This window comes from Mobula hypostoma, unplaced genomic scaffold (genome assembly GCF_963921235.1).
Source record: "Mobula hypostoma unplaced genomic scaffold, sMobHyp1.1 scaffold_36, whole genome shotgun sequence".
Classification (NCBI taxonomy): Eukaryota; Metazoa; Chordata; class Chondrichthyes; order Myliobatiformes; family Myliobatidae; genus Mobula; species Mobula hypostoma.
The window spans coordinates 137,777-159,934 of record NW_026948187.1 but is presented as its reverse complement, the minus strand read 5'-3'; the positions used below and the strand labels follow the sequence as shown (position 1 = coordinate 159,934).

Here is a 22,158-nt window from a genome sequence, read left to right as displayed (position 1 = left end):
ATAGTTGGATGCATCAGCAAGGGAGATGAGGCTGAGTACAGGGCTACGGTGGGAAACTTTGTCACATGATGTGAGCAGAATTATCTGCAGCTTAATGTGAAAAAGACTAAGGAGCTGGTGGTAGCCCTGAGGAGAGCTAAGGTACCGGTGACTCCTGTTTCCATCCAGGGGGTCAGTGTGGACATGGTGGAGGATTACAAATACCTGGGGGTACGAATTGACAATAAACTGGACTGGTCAAAGAACACTGAGGCTGTCTACAAGATGGGTCAGAGCCATCTCTATTTCCTGAGGAGACTGAGGTCCTTTAACATCTGCCAGACGATGCTGAGGATGTTCTACGAGTCTGTGGTGGCCAGTGCTAACATGTTTGCTGTTGTGTGCTGGGGCAGCAGGCTGAGGGTAGCAGACACCAACAGAATCAACAAACTCATTCGTAAGGCCAGTGATGTTGGGGATGGAACTGGACTCTCTGATGGTGGTGTCTGAAAAGAAGATGCTGTCCAAGTTGCATGCCATCTTGGACAATGTCTCCCATCCACTACATAATGTACTGGGTGGGCACAGGAGTGCATTCAGCTAGAGACTCATTCTACCGAGATGCAACACAGAGTGTCATAGGAAGTCATTCCTGCCCGTGGCCATCAAAGTTTACAACACCTCCCTTGGAGGGTTAGACACCCTGAGCCAATAGGCTGGTCCTGGACTTATTTCCATCTGGTGTAATTTACATATTATTTAATTATTTGTGGTTTTATATTGCTATATTTATACTCTATTCTTGGTTGGTGCAACTGTAACGAAACCCAATTTCCCTCGGGATCAGTAAAGTATGTCTATCTATCTATCAATCACTGCTACAGAACTTCCCCCAGCCGTCTTGGACCCCACCATGCCTCTGGATCTGGGAGGGGATGTCAAGAGGTTGGGTCTGGACCTGTGCAACCCCCTACCCACCTGAAATCCATTCACACACACGCTGTTCCTTTCTGAGAAGTGGGGTTCCACCCCACTAGCTGACTGAAAGAAACCATCATCATCCTATGGGATGGATAGCCAGAGAGAGAGATGTCAGTGTTATGGATGATAGCTTTGTGCAAAGTTTGTGGATGATACAAAGGTAAGTGGAGGGACAGGTAGCTTTGAGGAAGCAGGATGTCTGCAGAAAGACTTGGATTAGGAGGATTGACAAAGTGTCAGGTGGAACACAGTGTAGTGAATTATGTGGTCATACACTCCAGTAGAAGGAATAAAGGCATAGACTATTTTCTAAATGGAGAGAGAATTCAGAAATCAGAGAAGAAGCTTAGAACACTGGAGCTCAGAAGTGAGACCTTCTTCCCATGTAGTCCACGCCAAACCATTAATCTGCCTTGTCCAATCAAACTGCAACAGGCCTAGAGCCCTTCAAACTCCTCCCTCTCATGCACTGTACTTTACCAAATTTCTCTTGAATGTTGAAATGGAACCCACATCCAGCACTTCCATTGGCAACTCGTTCTATACTCTCGCCACGCTCTCAGTGAAGAAGATTCCACTCATGTTCCCCTTAAATATTTCAATCGCTGTTTACCTTTACCCTATCTATAACCCTCATAATTGTGTATACATTTATCAAATCTCCCTTCATTCTCCTACGCACTTGGGAATAAATTCCCAACCTTTCCAACCATATCCTATAATTCAGGGCCTCAAGTCCTGTCAACATCGTTGTAAATTTTCTCCAGTTCTAGTCTCACCCAGCTTGCATTTACCCTATCTATACCTGTCACAATTGTGTTTACCTTTATTTCCTGTTGTAAATCAGGTCTTCAACATCTGGTCTTGTAAATTTTCTCTGCATTCTTCAAATCTTATGGGTATCTTTTCTGTGAGTAGCTGAACAGAACTACTATCTACCTATATGTGACCCTATCTACCTTTGATGTTACTTTCAAGGAATTATGGATGTGTATTCCCAGTTCCCCCTGTTCTGGGACATTCCTGAATGCCACTATGTAAGTCCTACCCTGGTTTATCCTACCAAAGTGCAACACCTCAGACTTGTCTGGATTAAATTGTTTCTGACAGTTTTCAAACTATCCTTCTCTAATCAAATATTTATATATCTGGTCCCTTAGAATATTTTCCAATAACTTACCCACTGCTGATGGCAGGCTGACTGGCCTGTAATTTCCTGGTTTATTATTTGAATCTTTTTTAATGACGGGGCAACATTTGCAATCGTCCAGTTCTCTGACACTCACCTGATGCTGAGCATATTTTCAATGTCTCTGCTACGGCCCCTGCAAATTACTGCTGTAGCATTCCACAAGGTCCGAGGGAACACATTGTCAGATTCTTGGGGGTTTATACACCCTAGTTTGCTTCAAGGCAGCAAACGTCCCCTCCTCTCTAATCTGTATATAGTCCTTGCTTTGCTTCACTGTCTGTCTCCAGAGTAAATACAGATACAATATATCCATTTAAAATTTCCCCCTACGCTTTTGGCTCCATGCATAGAAGATCTTCATGAGGACCATTTTTTTTTCCTACTGTCATTTTGCTCTTAATATATCTGTAGATCCCTTTGGGATTCTCCTTCACCTTTCTGCTACAGCAACCTCATGCTTTCTTTTAGTGCTCATGATTTCCTTGTTAAGCGATCTCCAGCATTTCTTCTTCTCCTCAAATACCTAATTTTTTCCTTCCCCTACTTGCTAAGCTCCCCTTTCATCTTCTTACCCAGGACCTGAATATCTCTTGAAAACCAAGGTTCCCAAAACCTGCTATATTTACCGTTTATTTTGACAAGAACATATAAACTCTATTGTCTCAAAATTTCACTTTTGAGGTCTTCCCACTTAACAAACATGCCTTTGGCAGAAAGCAGCCTGTCCCAATGTACACTTGCCAGATCCTTTCTGATAACATCAACATTAGCCTTTCTCTGATTTAGAATATCAACCTGAGGACCAGACCAAATCTGCTCCTCAATCGTCTTGAAACTAATGGCATTATTAACCGGTTGGTGGTCTAGTGGCATCAGCACCGGACTTCGAGGCGACTTGTCCCAGATTCAAATCCAGTTTGCTTCTGTGCTATCACAACCTTGTGTTTCTTCTAACAGTCTGCGATCTCTACAAATTTACTCTAAATCCAGCTGACTATTGAGTGGTCTGTAATCCAATCCCTTTAATGTGGTCATGCATTTCTTATCCCTTTGTTCCATCCATATAGCCTCAGTAGTCAAGCTCTCCATCCTGTCCTGCTGGAACACAGCCGTGACAGTTTCCCCGACTAGTAACGCCACCACTCTCCCTTTAATCCCCCCTACTCTGTCCTGGCTAAAACAACAGAGCAGCCAGTCCTGTTCCTCCTGCAACCTATTCTCACTACAGGTTCATGATTCCACATGCTGGTCCAAACCCTGGGCTCACTTGCTGCTTCTATCATACTCCTTGCAGTGAACCCAGGACATTAACCTTTCATGCTCAACCTTTTGATACCTGACTTTGTATCTCCAACTCGATGACCAACACCACCCCCCATACAATAAATATCAATGTGCCGTTTGCTTTCCTAACTAATGCTGCCCCTTCCTGCAGTCTGAGATAAGCACCCCGTGGTGGTTCAGTGTGACTACACACTTACTTCTGTGTGTAAAAGTCTCTGAATCTTTCATAAAGTTCTCTCTCAATTCCTTCTCAGTAACAGGCCCTGAATACAGTCCATTGCCAACCTGACTGGGGGTTTACCCTGTATCTACTCTGATTAATGTGTGCTGTCCATTACAGATGATATACAGCCTCCACTCCACAATTCTGACCTATTTTAAACCTGACAACAGTAATCCTGTGGCTATTTTGTCTCCAGCACCTCTGTCCATTCCTGTTTTACTGCTCAATACTGACCCATCACTGAACCCATGGTTGTAAGAGGAAGTGATTGACTGGGAACAATAGGCTCTTCATTGCAGAGGCTCAGGTTGTTTGTTTGTTTGCTTTGCATACCTTTCCCAAACATACATCAGCTGTTGCACTGCCCAGCTCACACTTCATTGCTTCGAGAAGCCGACGCAGAAAGTAGTCGACCTGTCGCTGAGCCTGACACCGCTCATAGCAGAGAGTGAGGAGGTTGTAGGTGGTCCCATCTCCCTCCAGTCACACATCGACACCTCATCGGGAGTCACACGTGAGTAGACATCCTCACACATGCTATAGAACTTGAATTTTGTCTTGTGCTCTGTTTGCATATGTGTGTGTTGCACAGGGACAGTGTGTGGGGGTGGGGGAAGCGAGAGTGTAAATAAATTAAAGCTGATGGATCTCCTCTGTCTCACCCATCTGTGAGGTTTCAGGAAGCAATTCCTCAGCTCTGTCTAGGGTCTCAATGAGGGAGCTCTCGTCTCTGTCTGTGGGATCCCAGTGAGGGAGATCTCACCTCCATCTGTGGCATCTCAGTGAGGGAGAAAAGGAGATGAAACCTCTTACTGTGGGGTCTCAGTGAACGAGATCTCACCTTTGTCATGAAGGAGAAAAGGAGATCCACCTCTGCCTGTGGGGTCCCAGTGAGGGAGGGAGGTATCTATCCTACTATAGATCGATATCCCTTTTGATCCTCAGTTCCCATTAGTACTTACACTTTGTCCTCAGCCTCACTGTGTTGTTTCTCACTGAGTTAATTCCAGTCTTTCATTTCCAGAATGTTACCGGCTGAACTGACCATTTTGCTGCTGATCCTGGGTTCTCTGGGTGAGTAATGTGTTGTAGGGACAAACTGCCTGCTGTGTACAGTAAGAGGAAGTAGATGTTATTTATTGTTTCTGTAGCTGAGCAGAGACAGCCTATGTTTAATGGGGAAAAGTACTGCAGGACATGGGGAACATTATGAAGCCAGTTTGACACTGAAACATACAGCATTAAAGTTGGTGATCAGAAACTTCCAGATACCCGGTTCGATAAATCAATATTAGGGAATGCAGAGAGATGGGGAGGCAGAGATCTTTCAGCAGAGAATTTCAGGCGAAGACAGGAGAAAGCATGGCTGGCAATGCAGTGTTGTTCCCTTAGTAGACTCTATGAAGTATTTATTTAGTTGATGGGGTCCACTTACATTTTCACTTGTTGGTCATATTCATATAGTTAAAATGATGATTTTACCGAAACTTTTGTATTTATTTCAGAATATTCCTGTTTTTTTGACTAGAAAGTTTTTTGATCGGATTGATTCTATTATTTTATCTTTTATTTGGAATAATAAAAGACCAAGAATTAATAAATGTCACCACTTACAAAAATTGTAAAAGGATGGAGGTCTTGCTTTGCTTAATCTAAGAATGTATTATTGGGCTGTTAATATGGGATATGTCTTTTTGGTTTACTGGGTTGATAAGAGTGATTGGCCAATTTGGGTAGACCTGGAACTGAAAGTTGTAAAACAGTTTTATTTAACCTTGTTATTGGGAGCTCCTTTACCTATGCAATTAGTTAAAGTTGTTAATTTAAACCTATATCCTGTGATTAAGTATTCTTTACAAATTTGGCTCCAATTCTGCAATTTTTTTAATCTTAAAAAAATTTAAACTTTGTAGTTTAATTTACCAAAATTACTTCTGTAAGCCTTCTTTGAGTGATCCAATTTTTTTACTTTGGAAAAATAAAGGTATTAATTCTTTTTGGATTTATTTAAAGAAGATAGATTGATGTCTTTTGAACAATTAATTGATAAATATTCTCTTTCATACTCACACTATCTGCAATACCTTGAAGTAAGACATTTTTTACAAAAATATTTAAGTAATTTTCCTTACGTATTGGAAGCTGACCTGTTAGATACTATATGAGTATGAATCCTTTGATTAAGCATTCTATTAGAAGTTGTTATAATTTATTATTACAATGGGATAAGCTTTGTCTAAGATTAAACAGGATTGGGAAAAGGAACTTAATTTGACTTTTATGATGGAGGATTGGGTGCGGATTTTGAAGTTGGTTGACTCTTCTTCAATTTGTGCATTGATTTAATTTAAAACTGTACATTGTTATCATTTGACAAAGGAGAGACTTTCTAAAATCTTTTCTAATGTTGATAGTCATTGTGATAGATGTAAAACTGAGATAGCTACACTGACACATTTTTTAGTCTTGTTCTATATTGGAACAGTTCTGGAAGTCAGTTTTTCAACAATTTCTAAAGCACTTAAAATTAATTTACAACCTAATAAATTAACTGTGCTTTTTGGAATAATTCCTCAAAATATTCATGGTATTTCTGTGTCTGACCAACATGTTATTGCATTTGTTACATTGATAGCTAGGAGGGCCATTTTGTTGAAGTGGAAGGATACATCAGCTCACGCTTTGTCACAATGGTTCTCTCAAGTAATGCTATGTCTTAGTTTGGAGAAAATTAGAAGTCGAACCTTTGAACCTTTATTTGATTTTGAGAAAAGATGGGGCTCATTTGATCATTATTATCATTTGAGTTAATTGATATAATTTTTCCACAATCTAATTATAAATTTTTTAGTATATTTTCTTTTCTTGCTGGCGGTTTGATGTTTATTTTTAGAAGCTTTTTGTATGATGCATGACTCCTGGATCGTACACTTTAAGGGTTCTTTTTTTTCTCACTTTTCTGCTTAGTAGGTTTTTTTTGTTATCACAAATTTTTTTTCAATCTTTAAGATAATGTCTGTTTTGAGACATTGTAAGTGTTGTTACTTCAATGTACTCATGTTATCTTTCCTGTATAATACAACAATAAAAAGATTTAGAAGGAAAGAAAGGTAATGCAGTGATTACACTCCAAGAGGCTTGAACTAGAGGGAGTGTTAAGAGGCTGGAGGTGATTACACTGGGAGGAAGTGATGAGGCGATGTTGGGATGTGAAAGCAAAGTTGGGTTGTACGTTACTTAACCAGATTAGTGAACACAGGGATAGTTGGTGAAGGAGCCTTGGGACAATTTCAAGAGTTTGTGAAGAGCAGAGGACAGAGCGGAAGGTAGCTGAAGATGGGAATGAGAGATGGACTGACGCAGAGGCTGAGCTGGGAGACGTCACGGAGGCTGAGCTGGGTGACGTCGCGGAGTCTGAGCTGGGTGACGTCACAGAGTCTGAGCTGGGTGACGTCGCGGAGTCTGAGCTGGGTGACGTCACAGAGTCTGAGCTGGGTGACGTCACAGAGGCGGAGCTGGACGACGTCACGGAGGCCACAGAGTCTGAGCTGGGTGACGTCGCGGAGGCTGAGCTGGGTGACGTCGCGGAGGCTGAGCTGGGTGACGTCACAGAGGCTGAGCTGGGTGACGTCACAGAGGCTGAGCTGGGTGACGTCACAGGGGCTGAGCTGGGTGACGTCGCAGAGGCGGAGCTGGGTGACGTCGCAGAGGCTGAGCTGGGTGACGTCACAGAGGCGGAGCTGGGTGACGTCACAGAGGCGGAGCTGGGAGACGTCACAGAGGCTGAGCTGGGTGACGTCACGGAGGCTGAGCTGGGTGACGTCACGGAGGCGGAGCTGGGAGACGTCACAGAGGCTGAGCTGGGTGACGTCACAGGGGCTGAGCTGGGTGACGTCGCGGAGGCTGAGCTGGGTGACGTCGCGGAGGCTGAGCTGGGTGACGTCACAGGGGCTGAGCTGGGTGATGTCGCGGAGGCTGAGCTGGGTGACGTCACAGAGGCGGAGCTGGGAGACGTCACAGAGGCTGAGCTGGGTGACGTCACAGAGGCTGAGCTGGGTGACGTCACAGGGGCTGAGCTGGGTGACGTCAGGGAGGCGGAGCTGGGTGACGTCGCGGAGGCTGAGCTGGGTGACGTCACAGGGGCTGAGCTGGGTGACGTCGCGGAGGCTGAGCTGGGTGACGTCGCGGAGGCTGAGCTGGGTGACGTCACGGAGGCGGGGCTGGGTGACTTCACAGAGTCTGAGCTGGGTGATGTCACAGAGGCGGGGCTGGGTGACGTCACGGAGGCGGGGCTGGGTGACGTCACAGAGTCTGAGCTGGGAGACGTCGCGGAGGCTGAGCTGGGTGATGCCACAGAGGCGGAGCTGGGTGACGTCACAGTCTGAGCTGGGTAGTGTCACAGAGTCTGAGCTGGGTGACGTCGCGGAGGCTGAGCTGGGTGACGTCGCGGAGGCTGAGCTGGGTGACATCACAGGCTGAGCTGGGTGACGTCACGGAGGCTGAGCTGGGTGACGTCACGGAGGCTCAGCTGGGTGATATCACAGGCTGAGCTGGGTGATGTCACCGAGGCGATTGTCATGGTGGGGAGAGGTGCGACTGGAGCCACATCTGTGACTGCAGCAGACCCGCTGGCTGAGGGAGAAGCCCCAGGAAGGGAGGTACCTGTGCTCCTGGGCAAGGCTTGAGGAAAGACCAAGGGCAGTTCCAGTGACTCAGTTCAAACCTGACCTTCATGGAGTTTGCACGGTCTCCCTGTGACCATGTGGACTCTGAAAGGTTCTCTTGTTTCCCTCTCATGCCAGAGATGTTCACGTTTGGTTCAGAGTGAGGCAACATCTGTGGACAGGAATAAAGAGTCGATGTTTCAGTTCAGGACTCTTTATCAGGAATGCAGGTTTGAATGGTTAACTGGCCACTGTAAATAGTTCTTTGTGTGGTGGTGGGTTAGATCCTGGGGAAGGTGTTGGGTACATCTGGATGATAAAAGTTGAATAGTGCTGGACTGGGGTAAGTTGGTGTTTGATGATCAGTGTTCACTCTGTGAGCTGAAGATCCACTTTCTGTGCAGGATATCCTGTATAAAAGCTGGAGCTTGATTGGTGAGATTCAGACAGGTTCTTGCCATTAGTCCAGGGGCATCCCTGCCCAAGTCTCTTTCAACCTGATGCATGAACATTGATTTCTCCTTCAAGTATTTTATTTCCTTCCCCTCCCTTTTCCTTTTCTTCTATTCCCCATTCTGGCCTGTTACCTCCTTTCATCACCTGCCGATCACCACCCCCTGCTGCCTCTCCTTCACTTTCTCCCATGATCCCTTCTCCTTTCCTATCAGGCTCCTTCTTCTCCAGCCCATTCCCTTTTCCACCCGCATGGCTTGACCTATCATCTGCTAGCTAGTCCTAACTTCCCTCCCCAACCCCAGCCCCACCTTTTCTATTCTGGCATCTTCCTTTCCAGCCCTGAAGAAGAGTTTCAGTTCTAATAGTTGACTGTTTATTCATCTCCATTGATGCTGCCTGACCTGCTGAGCTCCTTGAGCATTATGCATGTGTTGTTCTTGCAATCAGTGTCACTTTATACACCCAGCATCCACTTTATTGGGTACAGAGTGTATCTCATAAAGTGGAGATGGGAGTGGAACCCAGTGTGGCCTTCTGCTGCTGTAGTCCAAACACTTCTAGGTTCGACATGTTGAGAGATGCTTTTCTGCACACTGCTGTTGTGACATGTAGTTATATGAGTTACTGTCCCCTGCTTGTCAGCTTGAACCTATCTGACCATTCTGTGGCCACTTTCATCACCAAGGCACTTTCACCGACAGAACTGCTCCTCACTGAACATTTTCTGTTTTTGTTTTTGCATGATTCTCTGTAAACCCTAGAGACTGATGTGTGTTATATCCCAGCTGTTTCTGAGAGTCTCAAACTATCCCCTCTGGCACCAATAATTCCGTGATCAAAGTCACTTTGATCGCATTTCTTGCCATTCTGATGTTTGGTCTGAACAACAGCTGAGCCTCTTGACTCTGCTTTTATGTATTGAGCTGCTGCTACATGATTAGCTAATTAAATATTTGAATTAATGGGAACAACAGGAATTCTGCAGATGCTGGAAATTCAAGCAACACACATCAAAGTTGCTGGTGAACGCAGCAGGCCAAGCAGCATCTATAGGAAGAGGCGCAGTCGACGTTTCAGGCCGAGACTAATGGGTTAGTGATCCTAGCTCATTTTTCTAAACTCCAGCTAGAAAAACCCAGAGACATCAAATGCTCCTAATACTTTAACCCATTCATTCCCAGAATAAATCTTGGGAACTTCCTCTGGATCGTCTCCCACACCAGCATATCCTTTCTTAAATAAGGTGCCCAAGACAGCTCACAATCTTCCAAGGTTGGCCAAGCCTCCATATCACATCCTTGTTCATATATTCTAGCCTTCTTGAAAAAGAATGGTAACAGTTCATTTGCCTTCCTTACCACCAACTCAGCATGCAAGGTAACGGTTAGAGAATCCTGCACAAGGACTCACAAGTCCATTTGCACCTCTCATATTTTTTTTAAATTTTCTCCCTGCTCATAAAATTGACTATGCCTTTATTTCTTCTACCAAAGTGAATGAGCATACACTTCCCCACATTATTCTATCTGCCACTTCTTTGTCCATTCCCCCAATGTGTGTAAGTCCTCCTGCAGGCTCCCTGCTTTCTCAGCATTACCTGTCCTCCACATAGCTTTCTATTCTCTGAAAACTTAGCCACAACGCCATCAGTTCCATCATCCAAGTCATGGCCATATAATGTAAAAAGAAATGGTCCCAAAACTGACCCTTGTGGAACATCACTAGTCATCAGCAGCCAGTCAAAAAGGTGCTGTTTATTCCATTTATTTTGCCTGCTTCAAGTCAGCCAATATTCTATCCACATTAGTATCTTTCCTGTAATGCCATGGGCCCTTATCTTGTTAAGCAGCTTCATGTATGGCAGCTTGTCAAAAACCTCAGATAAAACAAGTAAACAACATCCACACTGTCTATACTGCCTACTGTTTCCTCAAAGAAGTCCATCAAATTTACCTGGCAAGGTTTCCCCTGACAGAAACCATGCTGACTTTGGCCTACTTTATCATATGCATCCAACATCTTCCCAACCACTGAAGTCAGGCTAACTGGCCTTTGATTTCCTTTGTTTTGACTCCTTCCCTTCTTAATGAGCAGATAGACATCTGCAACTTTCCATTGCTCCAGAAACGTTCCAGAATCTAGTGATTCTTGAAAAATCAATCGTAATTCCTCCACAATCTCTCACTTGCCTCGTTCAGAACCCTATAGTTTAGCCATCTGGTCCAGGTGACTGATCTACCTGCAAACCTTTTCAGCTTCCCAAGCACCTTTTCCATAGTAATGGCAACTCTCTTCCCTCCCCTGACACTCTTAAAGTTCTGATGCAAAATACTCATTGAATTCATCCATCATTTCTTTGTGCTGCATTATTACCTCTCTGGTGTTGTTTTCCAGTGGTCCAATATCCATTCTTCCTTCTCTTTTCTCTTTATATATCTGACAAACTCTCTTGGTTTGCTCTTTGATGTTATAGTCAAGCTTACCTTCATATTTCATCTTTGCTCTCATTTTTTTCAGTTGACTTCTGTTGATTTTTGAAATTTTCCCAATCCTTGACCTTTCAACTAATGTTTGCTCTATTATATGCCCTCTCTTTTGCTTTAATGCTGTCTTTAACTTCCCTTGTCAGCCACGGTTGCCTTATTGTCCCTTTAGAATATCTCTTCATCTTTAGGATGTATATATACTGTGCCTTCCCGAATTGCCCCCAGAAACACGTTCCCTGTATGGCCACATAGTTTCTTCCTGGTTCTCCTCTTTCCTCCAACATCACAAAGACTTGTAGTAATGGAGTTGTGTGGGGGATAGCAAAGGCTGAATGATCAGTGAATACTACATAAAAACAGGTCATCGTTCTGTCCCTCAGTTGCAGCCTCCATCACTGGTGATCCGTGTGTGAATCACACCATCCTGGATCAGCCCTGGAGGAGCTCGAATTGCTCTGAAACTCGGTGCAGTGGTCAGTGGATGGATGATGGAGACCTTACGGAAGGATGGTACAGATTTAGCAGGTGAGGTTCGTGAGGCTCAGCAGCTTCTGCTGCTACTTGCATCCCCTGGGTTCCCAGTCTCATCCTAATGGGATGGTGCCAGTGAATTCTCCATCTTCTTCCTGGCTGTTTCTATATACTATATTGTGAGGTAGCAATATAAATTGCCCTCTAGATTCCCTAGCCAAAGCAAATGTATCAGTTGGCAGGGTAGATGTACCCAAGGAGGTGTAAGGAGGTCCTTCCCTCTGCTAGCCTGCAGGTCACCCTTGGCCAAGGTGTCCCACCTGCTTAGACCTCACCACGTCCCCCCCACCGCCCCCACCACTGATCTGGGACACATGAAGCTAGTGGAGCAGATAGTGGATGGTTATATAGCAGTTGGTGCATATCCCAGGTCCTGTTTTTGTGACCACTGATGCCAGCAGGCAATCTCTGAAGAGTATGGATATGGCTGGGGTCACCATCTTGTAAAGATACTGCCCAGTAGAAGGGAATGGCAAATCACTTCTGCAGAAAAGTTTGTGAAGAGCAATTGTGGAATGACCTTGATCGGCCATGGTCATATGACACAGCGCATTATAATAAAAAATGTAAATGAGTCAGTTGTGTTTTGTAGGTATTTGTTGGTTAGAGGAGGTGGTGAATGGTACTGAAAGGATCACTTTCCAAGGGTACAGTCTGAACCTGATGGGCTGAATGGTTTCCTTCTGCATTTAGACTGTATATGATGAGTGTAAAATGTGATAGAATGAGTCGGGCAGAGAAGCGAGGAATGTCACTTCTTTTGGGGGGGGCAGTGTGTGGGGGCAGGGAAGAGGAAACTCCCTCACTCATCTTTGAGGAAATGGTTATTTGCACAGGAATTTGGAAGGGGCAGAGGACAAATAGAGTTTCCTGTGATCTGACCAGAGCTGGGCAGTGTGTGGATATAATAGACCACAGTTCCTGGTCTGGGACTGACTCTCTGATCATTGTTTCAGTCATGGCAATGTGAAGATCCCCGAGACTACGGTTCCATTCTTTCACTGCTCTGCATGGAGTCCAGGCTGGTTAAAAGGTAGGTTTACAAGAATTTACCACAGTTATTATTGAGTAGGGTAAGATTGACAATCTCAGTCTCTTATGACCTGGAGGGCTATGTTGGTTGGAGTCAGGGCTTTAATTGGCTGCAGTAGGGTAATCAGTAGAGTTCACGGAGGGGTTTCCTCACAGTTACTCAGTCTCCACTCCAGTTGTGGATCTTTATGGAGTCCAGAGGAGGGGCGGCTTTGCAGGAGTGTTGTGGATCAACCTTCTTGACCCTCTTACAGATTGAATATAGCACCACTTCATTCAAAGTTCTTCTTTCATTAAAAATTCTCTTTTGCCCTTCACGACGATGGTGTTTAGGCCAGCAATGAAAGCCCTCCATTGCCCAATTCCATTCCGATATCCTGTGATCTTATGGACAGGATTTCACAGCCTTTTTCTATGCCACGGATCCCTCTCATTAAGACCATAGGAGCAGAATTAAGCCATTCGGCCCATGGAGTTCACTCCACCATTCAATCATGGCTGATCCATTTTCCCCTCCTCTGCCCCACTCCCCGGCCTTCTCCCCGTAACATCTGATGCCATGGCTAGTCAAGAATCTTGCAAGCTCCACCTTAAATACATCCAATGTCCTGACCTACACGGCTGCCTGAGGGGGGTCTATGGCCCTCAGGTTGGGAGCCCCTGTCCGAGGACATTACCAGCATGAAGTGACCTCAGGGTACATGGATTGAGGGGAGTGGAATGTGAACTTTTGACTGAGAATGGAACGGTCCTTGGGTTGTGAACCACAGTGCTTTGGCAGGTACTGACATCATTCCCGGCTGTACCATGGGAGCAGATTCATTTTATCGTGATTGTAACCCTTATTCCAGGTCCCCATCCCGATGTGGGAGTGGGTTCATTTTACGGTGTTTATAAACCTCATTCCAGGTTCCCATCCCGATGTGGGAGATGGCGAAGTGACCCGCACTATCTGTTTCAACTGGGTTAAAGACAACCCGCAGAGAAAGACTTGCACCAAGCAAATGGACATCAGGATCAAAAATTGCACAGCTTACTTTGTGTACGAGTTGAAGCCGACACCTGGTTTATACAGTGTGTATTGTACAGGTATGTCTGTCTTCATATCGGCTCTGTACATCTGTGTGTCTGTGTGAAACAGTGAATTACTGGGCCATCCAAATCTTTCAACAGCCAGAGTGGCCTGAATTTTCCAATTAGCCATCAGTGATCAGCTCACTTAGTTTTCCCTGACCTCCAGAATGAAACAAGATGCTGTGTCTGAACTCAATGCCTTGACCAATAAAAACAGGCATTCCATAAGCCACCTCAACCACATTATCGACCTGTGTAGCCAGTTTCAAGGAGGTACGAACCAAGATCCCAAGATCCCTCTGCTCAGCAACAATGCTGAGGACCTTGCCCTTAACAGTGTACTGTCTCTTTCCTTTTTCAGTTTGTCTGAAAGCTTCAGGTATTGAAACTTCGTGAAAATTTAAATGAAGCTGAGTTACAGCAGTTTTATTGAACTGTGTTGAACACAGTAAAGCACACCAAGCACTCCAGCAGAAAACATCAATGAAGAATGACTATTAAGAGGCTGGGAATTTATCCTGATATCTGTGTACACTAACAGCTAAACTAGGAGAGGGTGGCTATTCCCTGCAGGGCTTTCCACATTGAAATACAAAACCTGAATGCAGGTCTTTTTTTCTGGTGTGGAAGATGATTGTCAGAGTCAACACACAGAATGGGAGCTGAAACAGAGGCTGTTCTTTGAGTTTAGTGGACACCATAAGACTGTAAGATATAGGAGGACAAATAGGCCATTTGTCCCATCGAGTCTGCTCTGCCATTTCAACATGGCTGATCCATTTCACTCTCAGCTCCAATCTCCAGCCTTCAGGTCCATAATCTATCAACCTCTGCCTTAAATATACCCAATGACTTGGCCTCCACACCCTACTGTGCCAATGAATTGCACCTCTGGCTAAAGAAATTCCTCCTCATCTCCATTCTAAATGGACATATTGTATTTGTAGTTATTTTATTTCTTACATCCAAGGGACTAAACACCTTTATGTTGCATCTTCAGCGCAATGTACAAGCTATAAAGAAGGGAAATGTGGGAGGATATTGCCCAACAATAGCATTGCGTATTTCAAACAAGAGAAAATCTGCAGATGCCAGAAGTCTAAGGACCACACACAAAATGCTGGAGGAACTCAGTGGGTCAGGCAGCATCTGTGGAAAAGAGTACAGTCGACATTTCAGGCTGACACCCTTTAACAGGACTGGAGAAAAATAGATAAGTAGATTTAAAAAGTGGGTGGAGGGGAGAGAGATAAACACAAGGTCATAAGGGGAGTGATGAAGGAAAGAGCTGGGAACTTGATAGATGGAAGAGTTACACGGCTGGAGAAGTGGGAGTCTAACAGGAGAGAACAGAAGGCCATGGAAGAATGAAAAGAGGAGAAGCATCAGAGGGAGGTGATGAGCAGGCAAGGAGAGAGGGAAAAGGGGATGGGGAAAACATCGACTGTACTTTGTTTCCATAGACGTTGCCCAGCCTGCTTAGTTCCTCCAGCCTTTTGTGAGGATTGTATACCTAAACGTTGTGTATACATGTATGTACATTCAGATCAATGTACGGTCAGATATACAATCAGATCAATGTGCTGATGGCATGGTGTAAAAAGCTGTCCCGGAGCCTGTTGGTCCTGGCCTTAATGCTATGGTACCGTTTGCCAAATGGCTATTCTGAGGCTGTGCCCTCTGTTCTAGACTCCCCCACCACTGAACACATCCACTGAGACAGGGGCTATGGTGATATCACTGGCAGTGTTTATCTCTGCTTTATTTTACTGTTTCAGGACTGATTTTTAAAATCTCTTATTTGTGGGGTGGTAGATCGTCAAGGTGCATTTGAACACTAATTATGTTGATGAGTTATAGATGATTGTTGCAGGGACACCAGCCTTTCGGTCCATTAAGAATGTGCTGACCCATTCTCATCAACGCTGCATAGATTACAGTTTGCTCTCCCCACATGCACGTCACTCGACCATATACCAGAGCAGTATATGGTGGCGTTTTAATCTACATATTTAAAAAAAAAGCACCAGGTGAAATGTGGTTACAAGCAGAAGGTGGCAAATATCATTCACTGAGGGATGACCGGGTTTAAAATTGGTTCATTAGCCTTCCCAAGGGGAAGGGAAGAAATGGGAGGTCTAAGTGCTGAGGTGAAAGGGAGGTGGTGATAATGACAATCATGTGCGATTAACAGCCCGCTAACAATGGATAGCACAACACTTTACAGTACCTTTAACCCAGGTTGAGCAAGGTTCACCAGAATGATTCCAGGAATGAAGGGGTTAACATACGAGGAGCATTTGGCAGCTTTGGGCCTGTTGTCACTGGAATTTAGAAGACTGCAGGGGAATCTCAATAAAACCTGCCGAGTGTTGAAAGGACCAGATAGGGTGGATGTGGAGAGGATGTTTCCTCCGTGGATGCATCCAGATCTAGAGGGCACAGTTCAAAATTGAGAACAGAAGTAAGGAGGATTTTTTTAGCCAGACAATGGTGGATCTGAAGAATGCTGTGCCACAGACTGCAGAAGTTGATAGTTTCCTAATTGATCAGGGCGTCAAAGGATATGGTGAGAGGAGCTCCGGGATGCAACGGCAGAGCAGACTTGATGGGCTGAATGGCCTGATTCTGCTCCTGTATCTTATGGTCTTATGTTGCCTGCAAGGAGTTTGTACGTTCTCCCTGTGACAGCATGGGTTTCCTTGGGTGCTCCAGATTCCTCCCACGGTCCAAAGATGTACCGATTGGTCATTGTAAATTGTCCCACAGTTGGGATCGGGTTAAATTGAGAGATTCTGGCCGATGCAGAACGAAGGGCTGGAAGGGCCTGTCGACACTGTATCAAAAAAATAAAAATGGAAACATAAATAAATAAAATGTTTTCGTGATATCATTCTGGAGAAACATTTTTATCATTTCTTAATGCATGCATTACTAAATGACAATAAAAGGGGAACTGCGGGTCCTCATAATCATAAAATCTGAGAATAGCAGAGAGGCACTGGAATGGTGGTACTGAATGGAGGAGAGACAGAGAAGAGTAGCAGAGCGATGGACAGGATTGAGGAGAGGTTGCAGGAGTGTGGCAGGGAACAGAGGTGGGCTGATGGGTGAGAGGAAGAGTGTGGATGGCACTTGTTACAGGGGAGAGAGTGCTGGGCGAGAGTGTAGCTGGGAATGAGGATAACACTGGGGAATGGTGGTGGGAAGTGGTGACGTGGTCCTCAGGACTTTGATCAGCATCAGAGCACAGAATGTAGGCGACCATTTCAGCAGAAATTGATGATGGGGCTTCCTGCATTACCACAACTCTGAGTGCAGTTGACTAACGTTCTCCAGTACACCCAGGGAAGTGGGCTGGGTGAATAAGATGTTGTGTGATATCAGGTGACCCTAAAAAACTAATCATTGCCACCCTGTCCCTCAGTTACAGGTTCCGCACTGGGTGATCCGTGTGTAAACTACAGCATCTTGGATCAGTCCTGGAGGAGAATGAATTCTCCCAGCACGAGTGGAGAATGTATGTCCGACAAAAGTCTTGAGCAAGGATGGTACAGATTCAGCAGGTAATGAGGGAATAATGACTTCAAACCCAGCATGAAGGGAGATTGAAGGGTGTGGGAAGGGGAATTGCTGGAAGACCAGATTGTCGGTCGTCACAATGGGGCAGCGGGCAACTGTAGGGATAAGAGGGCTGACACATTCTGCACAGTGAGTGAGTGACCTGGAGGGAGAAATGGAAAATAGGGATGGAGAATTAAAAAAGAAAATTAGATGGCATGGGGGAAGGTTGAAAGCAGACAGGGTGAGGATAGGGTTCAATTCTCAAAGTGAATACTCTGCCTCATTCCATTCTCCAATTGTTATTTCAGTTCTGGCAGATGGAAACTCCCCGAGACAGCAGTTCCACAAGGTTGTTGCTGCAGGAAGAGACAAGGCTGGTTGGAAGGTAAGCTCGGAGTTCACAACAGTAGGGCTTAGTTTTCCTGAGAGGAGGGTCAGAGTGATGACCCAGATCTCTGCACAAGACCCTAAGCAAGGACACTGATCTCCACGTCTCTGAAAGATGCATCCCACAGTCACTCAAACCATACACTAGTTTTGAATCCTCATGGAGTCTGACAGTGGAGTGCCACCTTCCTGTTCTTCTCTGGCAGTGGTGTTGTGGGTCTGCCTGCTGACCACCCTGAGGCTACGGACTGGAACAACTGGGTTCCTGATTCAGCTGTGGATTCACTTTTGTAAACTTCAGTTCAGAAAGCCATCTTCTTACTTTTATTGTTTGTAAAATCGGATTGTTGACGATCTTTTTTAAAAAAACTGGTTCTATAGTTTTTTCTATTATTTGGGATTGGCTGTAGGGAGACAAATCTCACAGTTGTCTATAGTATGCATATTTTGCTATTAAATGTACTTTGACCTTTGAGCTTTAACATCGCTCCAGATCACACCCAGGAAAGATTTTGTATCTCCATTGCTTGCCGTGGAGGAGCAGTTCCCAAACAGCCCGGCCTGTCTCAGGGCACCCAGAGATCATGAACTAATAGAGTTACTGAAAGTGATGCTGTTTCTATTTCAAATTGTGTAAATTCAGCTTTTCATTGCTGATTATCTGTCTTTAATTTGTGCTTTCTTAATCTTAGTGTTCCAATTTGTTTTTGTTAAATTTATATTTGAATTGTTTGAATTTTAAGATTAGATGTAAAATGTTTTCTCAAGTACAGAAACACGTATATTTATAATATTTGCAGTAAGTATGGTCAGGGTATGTTGTAAGTAAAAATAGAATAAAAATTTATTTCTTTACTTTGTGATAAGTGGAGGTCCCTCACATTTCAAATCTGCACTGGAGAATCATTGAGAGGTTGTAAAGAAGTTTAAGTCCCTCAATATTGAGTAGTACCAGAACTTTATTGTTGTCCTTCACCACAATATGGTTTCAAGACCAGTGAATGTCTCTGAGTATCAGTGAATCTCGATAGTCTTTGAGTTTCTTATCTGGTTAGCCTGGGTAGTGGCTTTGTCGCTGTTTACTCCTCAATCACACTTCATTTACTTATGCACACCACTGTTCTGAAGTTCGAACACAGAAATACCATTTCTGTATGGAAATTGACTAGTGGTTACAGATATTGACCAATTGGTAACATTGTGTTTGATCAAACCCCTATTTGCATGATGAATCTCGAATCGCACAACAATAATACTGATACTAATCATCAATATAACCAATACATTAAAAAAAAAGGCGTCTGTAAGTCTTGCGAGACCATGGATCTGCACCTGGAAAGTCTTCGCTCTCCAGGGTGCAGGACTAGGTAAGGTTGTATGGAAGACCGGCAGTTGCCCATGCTGCAAGTCTCTCCTCTCCACGACACTGATCTTGTCCAAGGGAAGGGCATTAGGACCCATACAGCTTGGCATCAGTGTCATCGCACAGCAATGTGTGATTAAGTGCCTTGCTCAAGGACACAACACGCTGCCTGGGCTGGGGCTCGAATTCACGACCTTCAGATTGCTAGTCGAATGCCTTAACGACTTGGCCACGTGCCCACCCATAAAAGACCCATGATACTCAGAATTAATATACAGTAACTGTTACCCTAGAATCCTTCATTTGCATTCTTGTAATGACAAATGGCTCCAGTCCCCTGCTCTGCCAAGTGAAGCTACGCTCTTCAAAGACTTCTCTTCAAAGACTCATCTTGCTCTATCCCACTTTATCCTCCGTTGGCTCTACACTTTAACTTCCTTAATTGCTCCCTCTTTCACCATTCACCCATTGCTGTTTTCCTCTCTCATCTCAACTCCTTACCTGCCCATTACCTTCTGGTGCTCCTCCCCCTTCCCTTTCTTCAATGGGCTTCTGCCCTCTCCTGTCAGATTCCCCTTTCTCCAGCCCTTTATCTCTTTAAGCAATCAACTTCCCAGCTCCTTACTTCAACCCTCCCCCTCTCCCGGTTTTACCGATCACCTACCACCTTGTACTTCTTCCTCCCTTCCCCCACCTTACTGTCCTGTCTTCTCATCTTTCATTTCCCCAGTCCTGATGAAAATTCTCGGCCTGAATCACTTACGCTTTTCCATAGATGCTGCCTGGGCTGCTGAGTTTCTCCAGCATTTTCTGCACGTTGCATAAACTACCTTTGCCTGAACACAACCTTAACCCTTGTCTTGCTGCATCTTCCAAAACTTCCCTGACCGCCAGGGTAAACCTGGAGAACTACAAGGCCTTAGCAGCTGGAGCCAACTGTAGAGGGTGAACTGATCATGTTTATTTTGGTATTATGGTTAACTGCAATAAGTGTTGAACGTGTGAGCATCTCTCTGTGAAACAATGTTTTGTTTGAAATGTGATCATTTGGCCTGGTGGTGCATCTTCACCAGCTGTCTCTTGTGCATCAGGGGTGATGCTGGAGTTTCTAGTCCAGGCCCTGGGCCCACAGGCTCTCACCAGCAGGGGCTTGTCTCAGAGACCTGGATCTGTAGCAGCGAGTTTGGATTGCAGGGTGGGGTGGTAACAGTTTGCTATTGACAGAGGCCAGAGCAGATCATGGGTGAATCTGAAACACTGCATTAAAATGGTCCACATTCACATTTCCGATGGGGCTGGGCACAATTTACTATGTTTGCCATCTGGTAAGATGGCAGCACACACAGATGCAGAGCCAATAAAATCTGTCTTTTTTAAAACATCTTTTCTTTCATTCACAAGCTGGACATTAAGAATTTCTTCAAGTACTGCAGGTCTACTCCATCAGCGTGTTGCTCCTTGGTGGAGGAACTAGACTTGTCGGGGTCCGTGTTGCCGTTAGAGTTGGTTTGCGAAGGTGTTGTGCAGTCTGACAGAATGTGATAGAGTTTTACTTGTTTCTCCTATGATCGCAAGGCCCTGTTGGACATTGGTAATATGGAATGCTGGATGTCTGGTTCACTGGTTTATTGGTGGGATCAACTGTAGTGAGGACCGGGCATCATGCTGTGGTGTCGCCTGTTTGCAGCCGTCCAGGAGAGAGACATTGGAGTCAGTGCCGGAGACGGTGTGACGTTGCAGCCATGTTGGCATCGGTGCTGCCCTCTAGTGACCACTCAGTGGAAGATGAGCTGGATTGGGTTCGACTGCATATTGCTGTGGACTTGCTCTTGCCAACACATTCATGGGCTCGGGGAATTGGGCTATATTATATTATTGAGTGATTGTATGTTTAACTGCTATCTGATATATATGTTATATGTGCCTTGTGCTGTGTATTACTGTTGTTTTTTTCACATTGGCCATGGAGTAACATTGTTTTTTTTGGCTGTATTCATGGATGGTTGAATAATAATTAAACTTGTATTAACCTTATTCCAGGTTCCCATCCCGCTGTGGCAGAGGGGGAGGTGATGAGAAGGGTTTGCTTCACCGAGAATGGAAACACAAATCCTGAATCTGTTGTGAGTGGACAGGGCACGAGTCAAAACAGCAATGCTTGTCTGGACATTAAGATCAAAAATTGCATTGGCTACTTTGTGTATCTGCTGAAGCCAACACCTAGTAATCACACGGTGTACTGCACAGGTATGTCACTGTTCTCATTCACACAGAGGTGTAAGGGGTGAGGGGAAATTCTGTGATATCCTGAGTTATCAGTACCCGTAATGGACTCTGCCCCATACATCCCTCTGAAGCAAACTGCCCAGCATGTACAGTTTCAAAGTTGCTGGTGAACGCAGCAGGCCAGGCAGCATCTCTAGGAAGAGGTACAGTCGACGTTTCAGGCCGAGACCCTTCATCAGGCCTAACTGAAGGATGAGCTAGTAAGAGGTTTGAAAGTGGGAGGGGGAGGGGGAGATCCAAAATGATAGGAGAAGACAGGAGGGGGAGGGATGGAGCCAAGAGCTGGACAGGTGATAGGCAAAGGGGATATGAGAGGATCATGGGACAGGAGGTCTGCGGAGAAAGACAAAGGGGAGGGGGGAACCCAGAGGATGGGCAAGGGACAGAGGGAGAAAAAGGAGAGTGAGAGAAAGAATGTGCATAAAAATAAATAACAGATGGGGTACGAGGGGGAGGTGGGGCATTAGCGGAAGTTAGAGAAGTCGATGTTCATGCCATCAGGTTGGAGGCTATCCAGACGGAATATAACAGATAGTACAGCACAGTACAGGCCCTTCGGCCCACAATGTTGTGCTGACCCTCAAACCCTGCCTCCCATATAAGCCCCCACCTTAGATTCCTCCATACACCTGTCTAGTAGTCTCTTAAACTTCACT

The 22,158-nt window shown here is 45.0% G+C and overlaps 1 protein-coding gene across 1 annotated transcript in view; it reads left to right on the top strand.

Annotated features, from left to right (window-relative positions):
* The first annotated feature begins 4,062 nt into the window (after positions 1 to 4,062).
* Positions 4,063 to 22,158, top strand: part of LOC134341521 (uncharacterized) — a 77,349-nt gene continuing 59,253 nt past the window's right edge. The window contains exons 1-8 of the mRNA XM_063039393.1: positions 4,063 to 4,173; positions 4,684 to 4,733; positions 11,646 to 11,790; positions 12,753 to 12,829; positions 13,738 to 13,917; positions 17,330 to 17,468; positions 17,775 to 17,851; positions 21,257 to 21,463. Coding sequence (XP_062895463.1) covers positions 4,685 to 4,733; positions 11,646 to 11,790; positions 12,753 to 12,829; positions 13,738 to 13,917; positions 17,330 to 17,468; positions 17,775 to 17,851; positions 21,257 to 21,463 — 874 coding nt within the window. The 5' untranslated portion in view covers positions 4,063 to 4,173; position 4,684. The remainder of the gene's footprint in view (positions 4,174 to 4,683; positions 4,734 to 11,645; positions 11,791 to 12,752; positions 12,830 to 13,737; positions 13,918 to 17,329; positions 17,469 to 17,774; positions 17,852 to 21,256; positions 21,464 to 22,158) is intronic.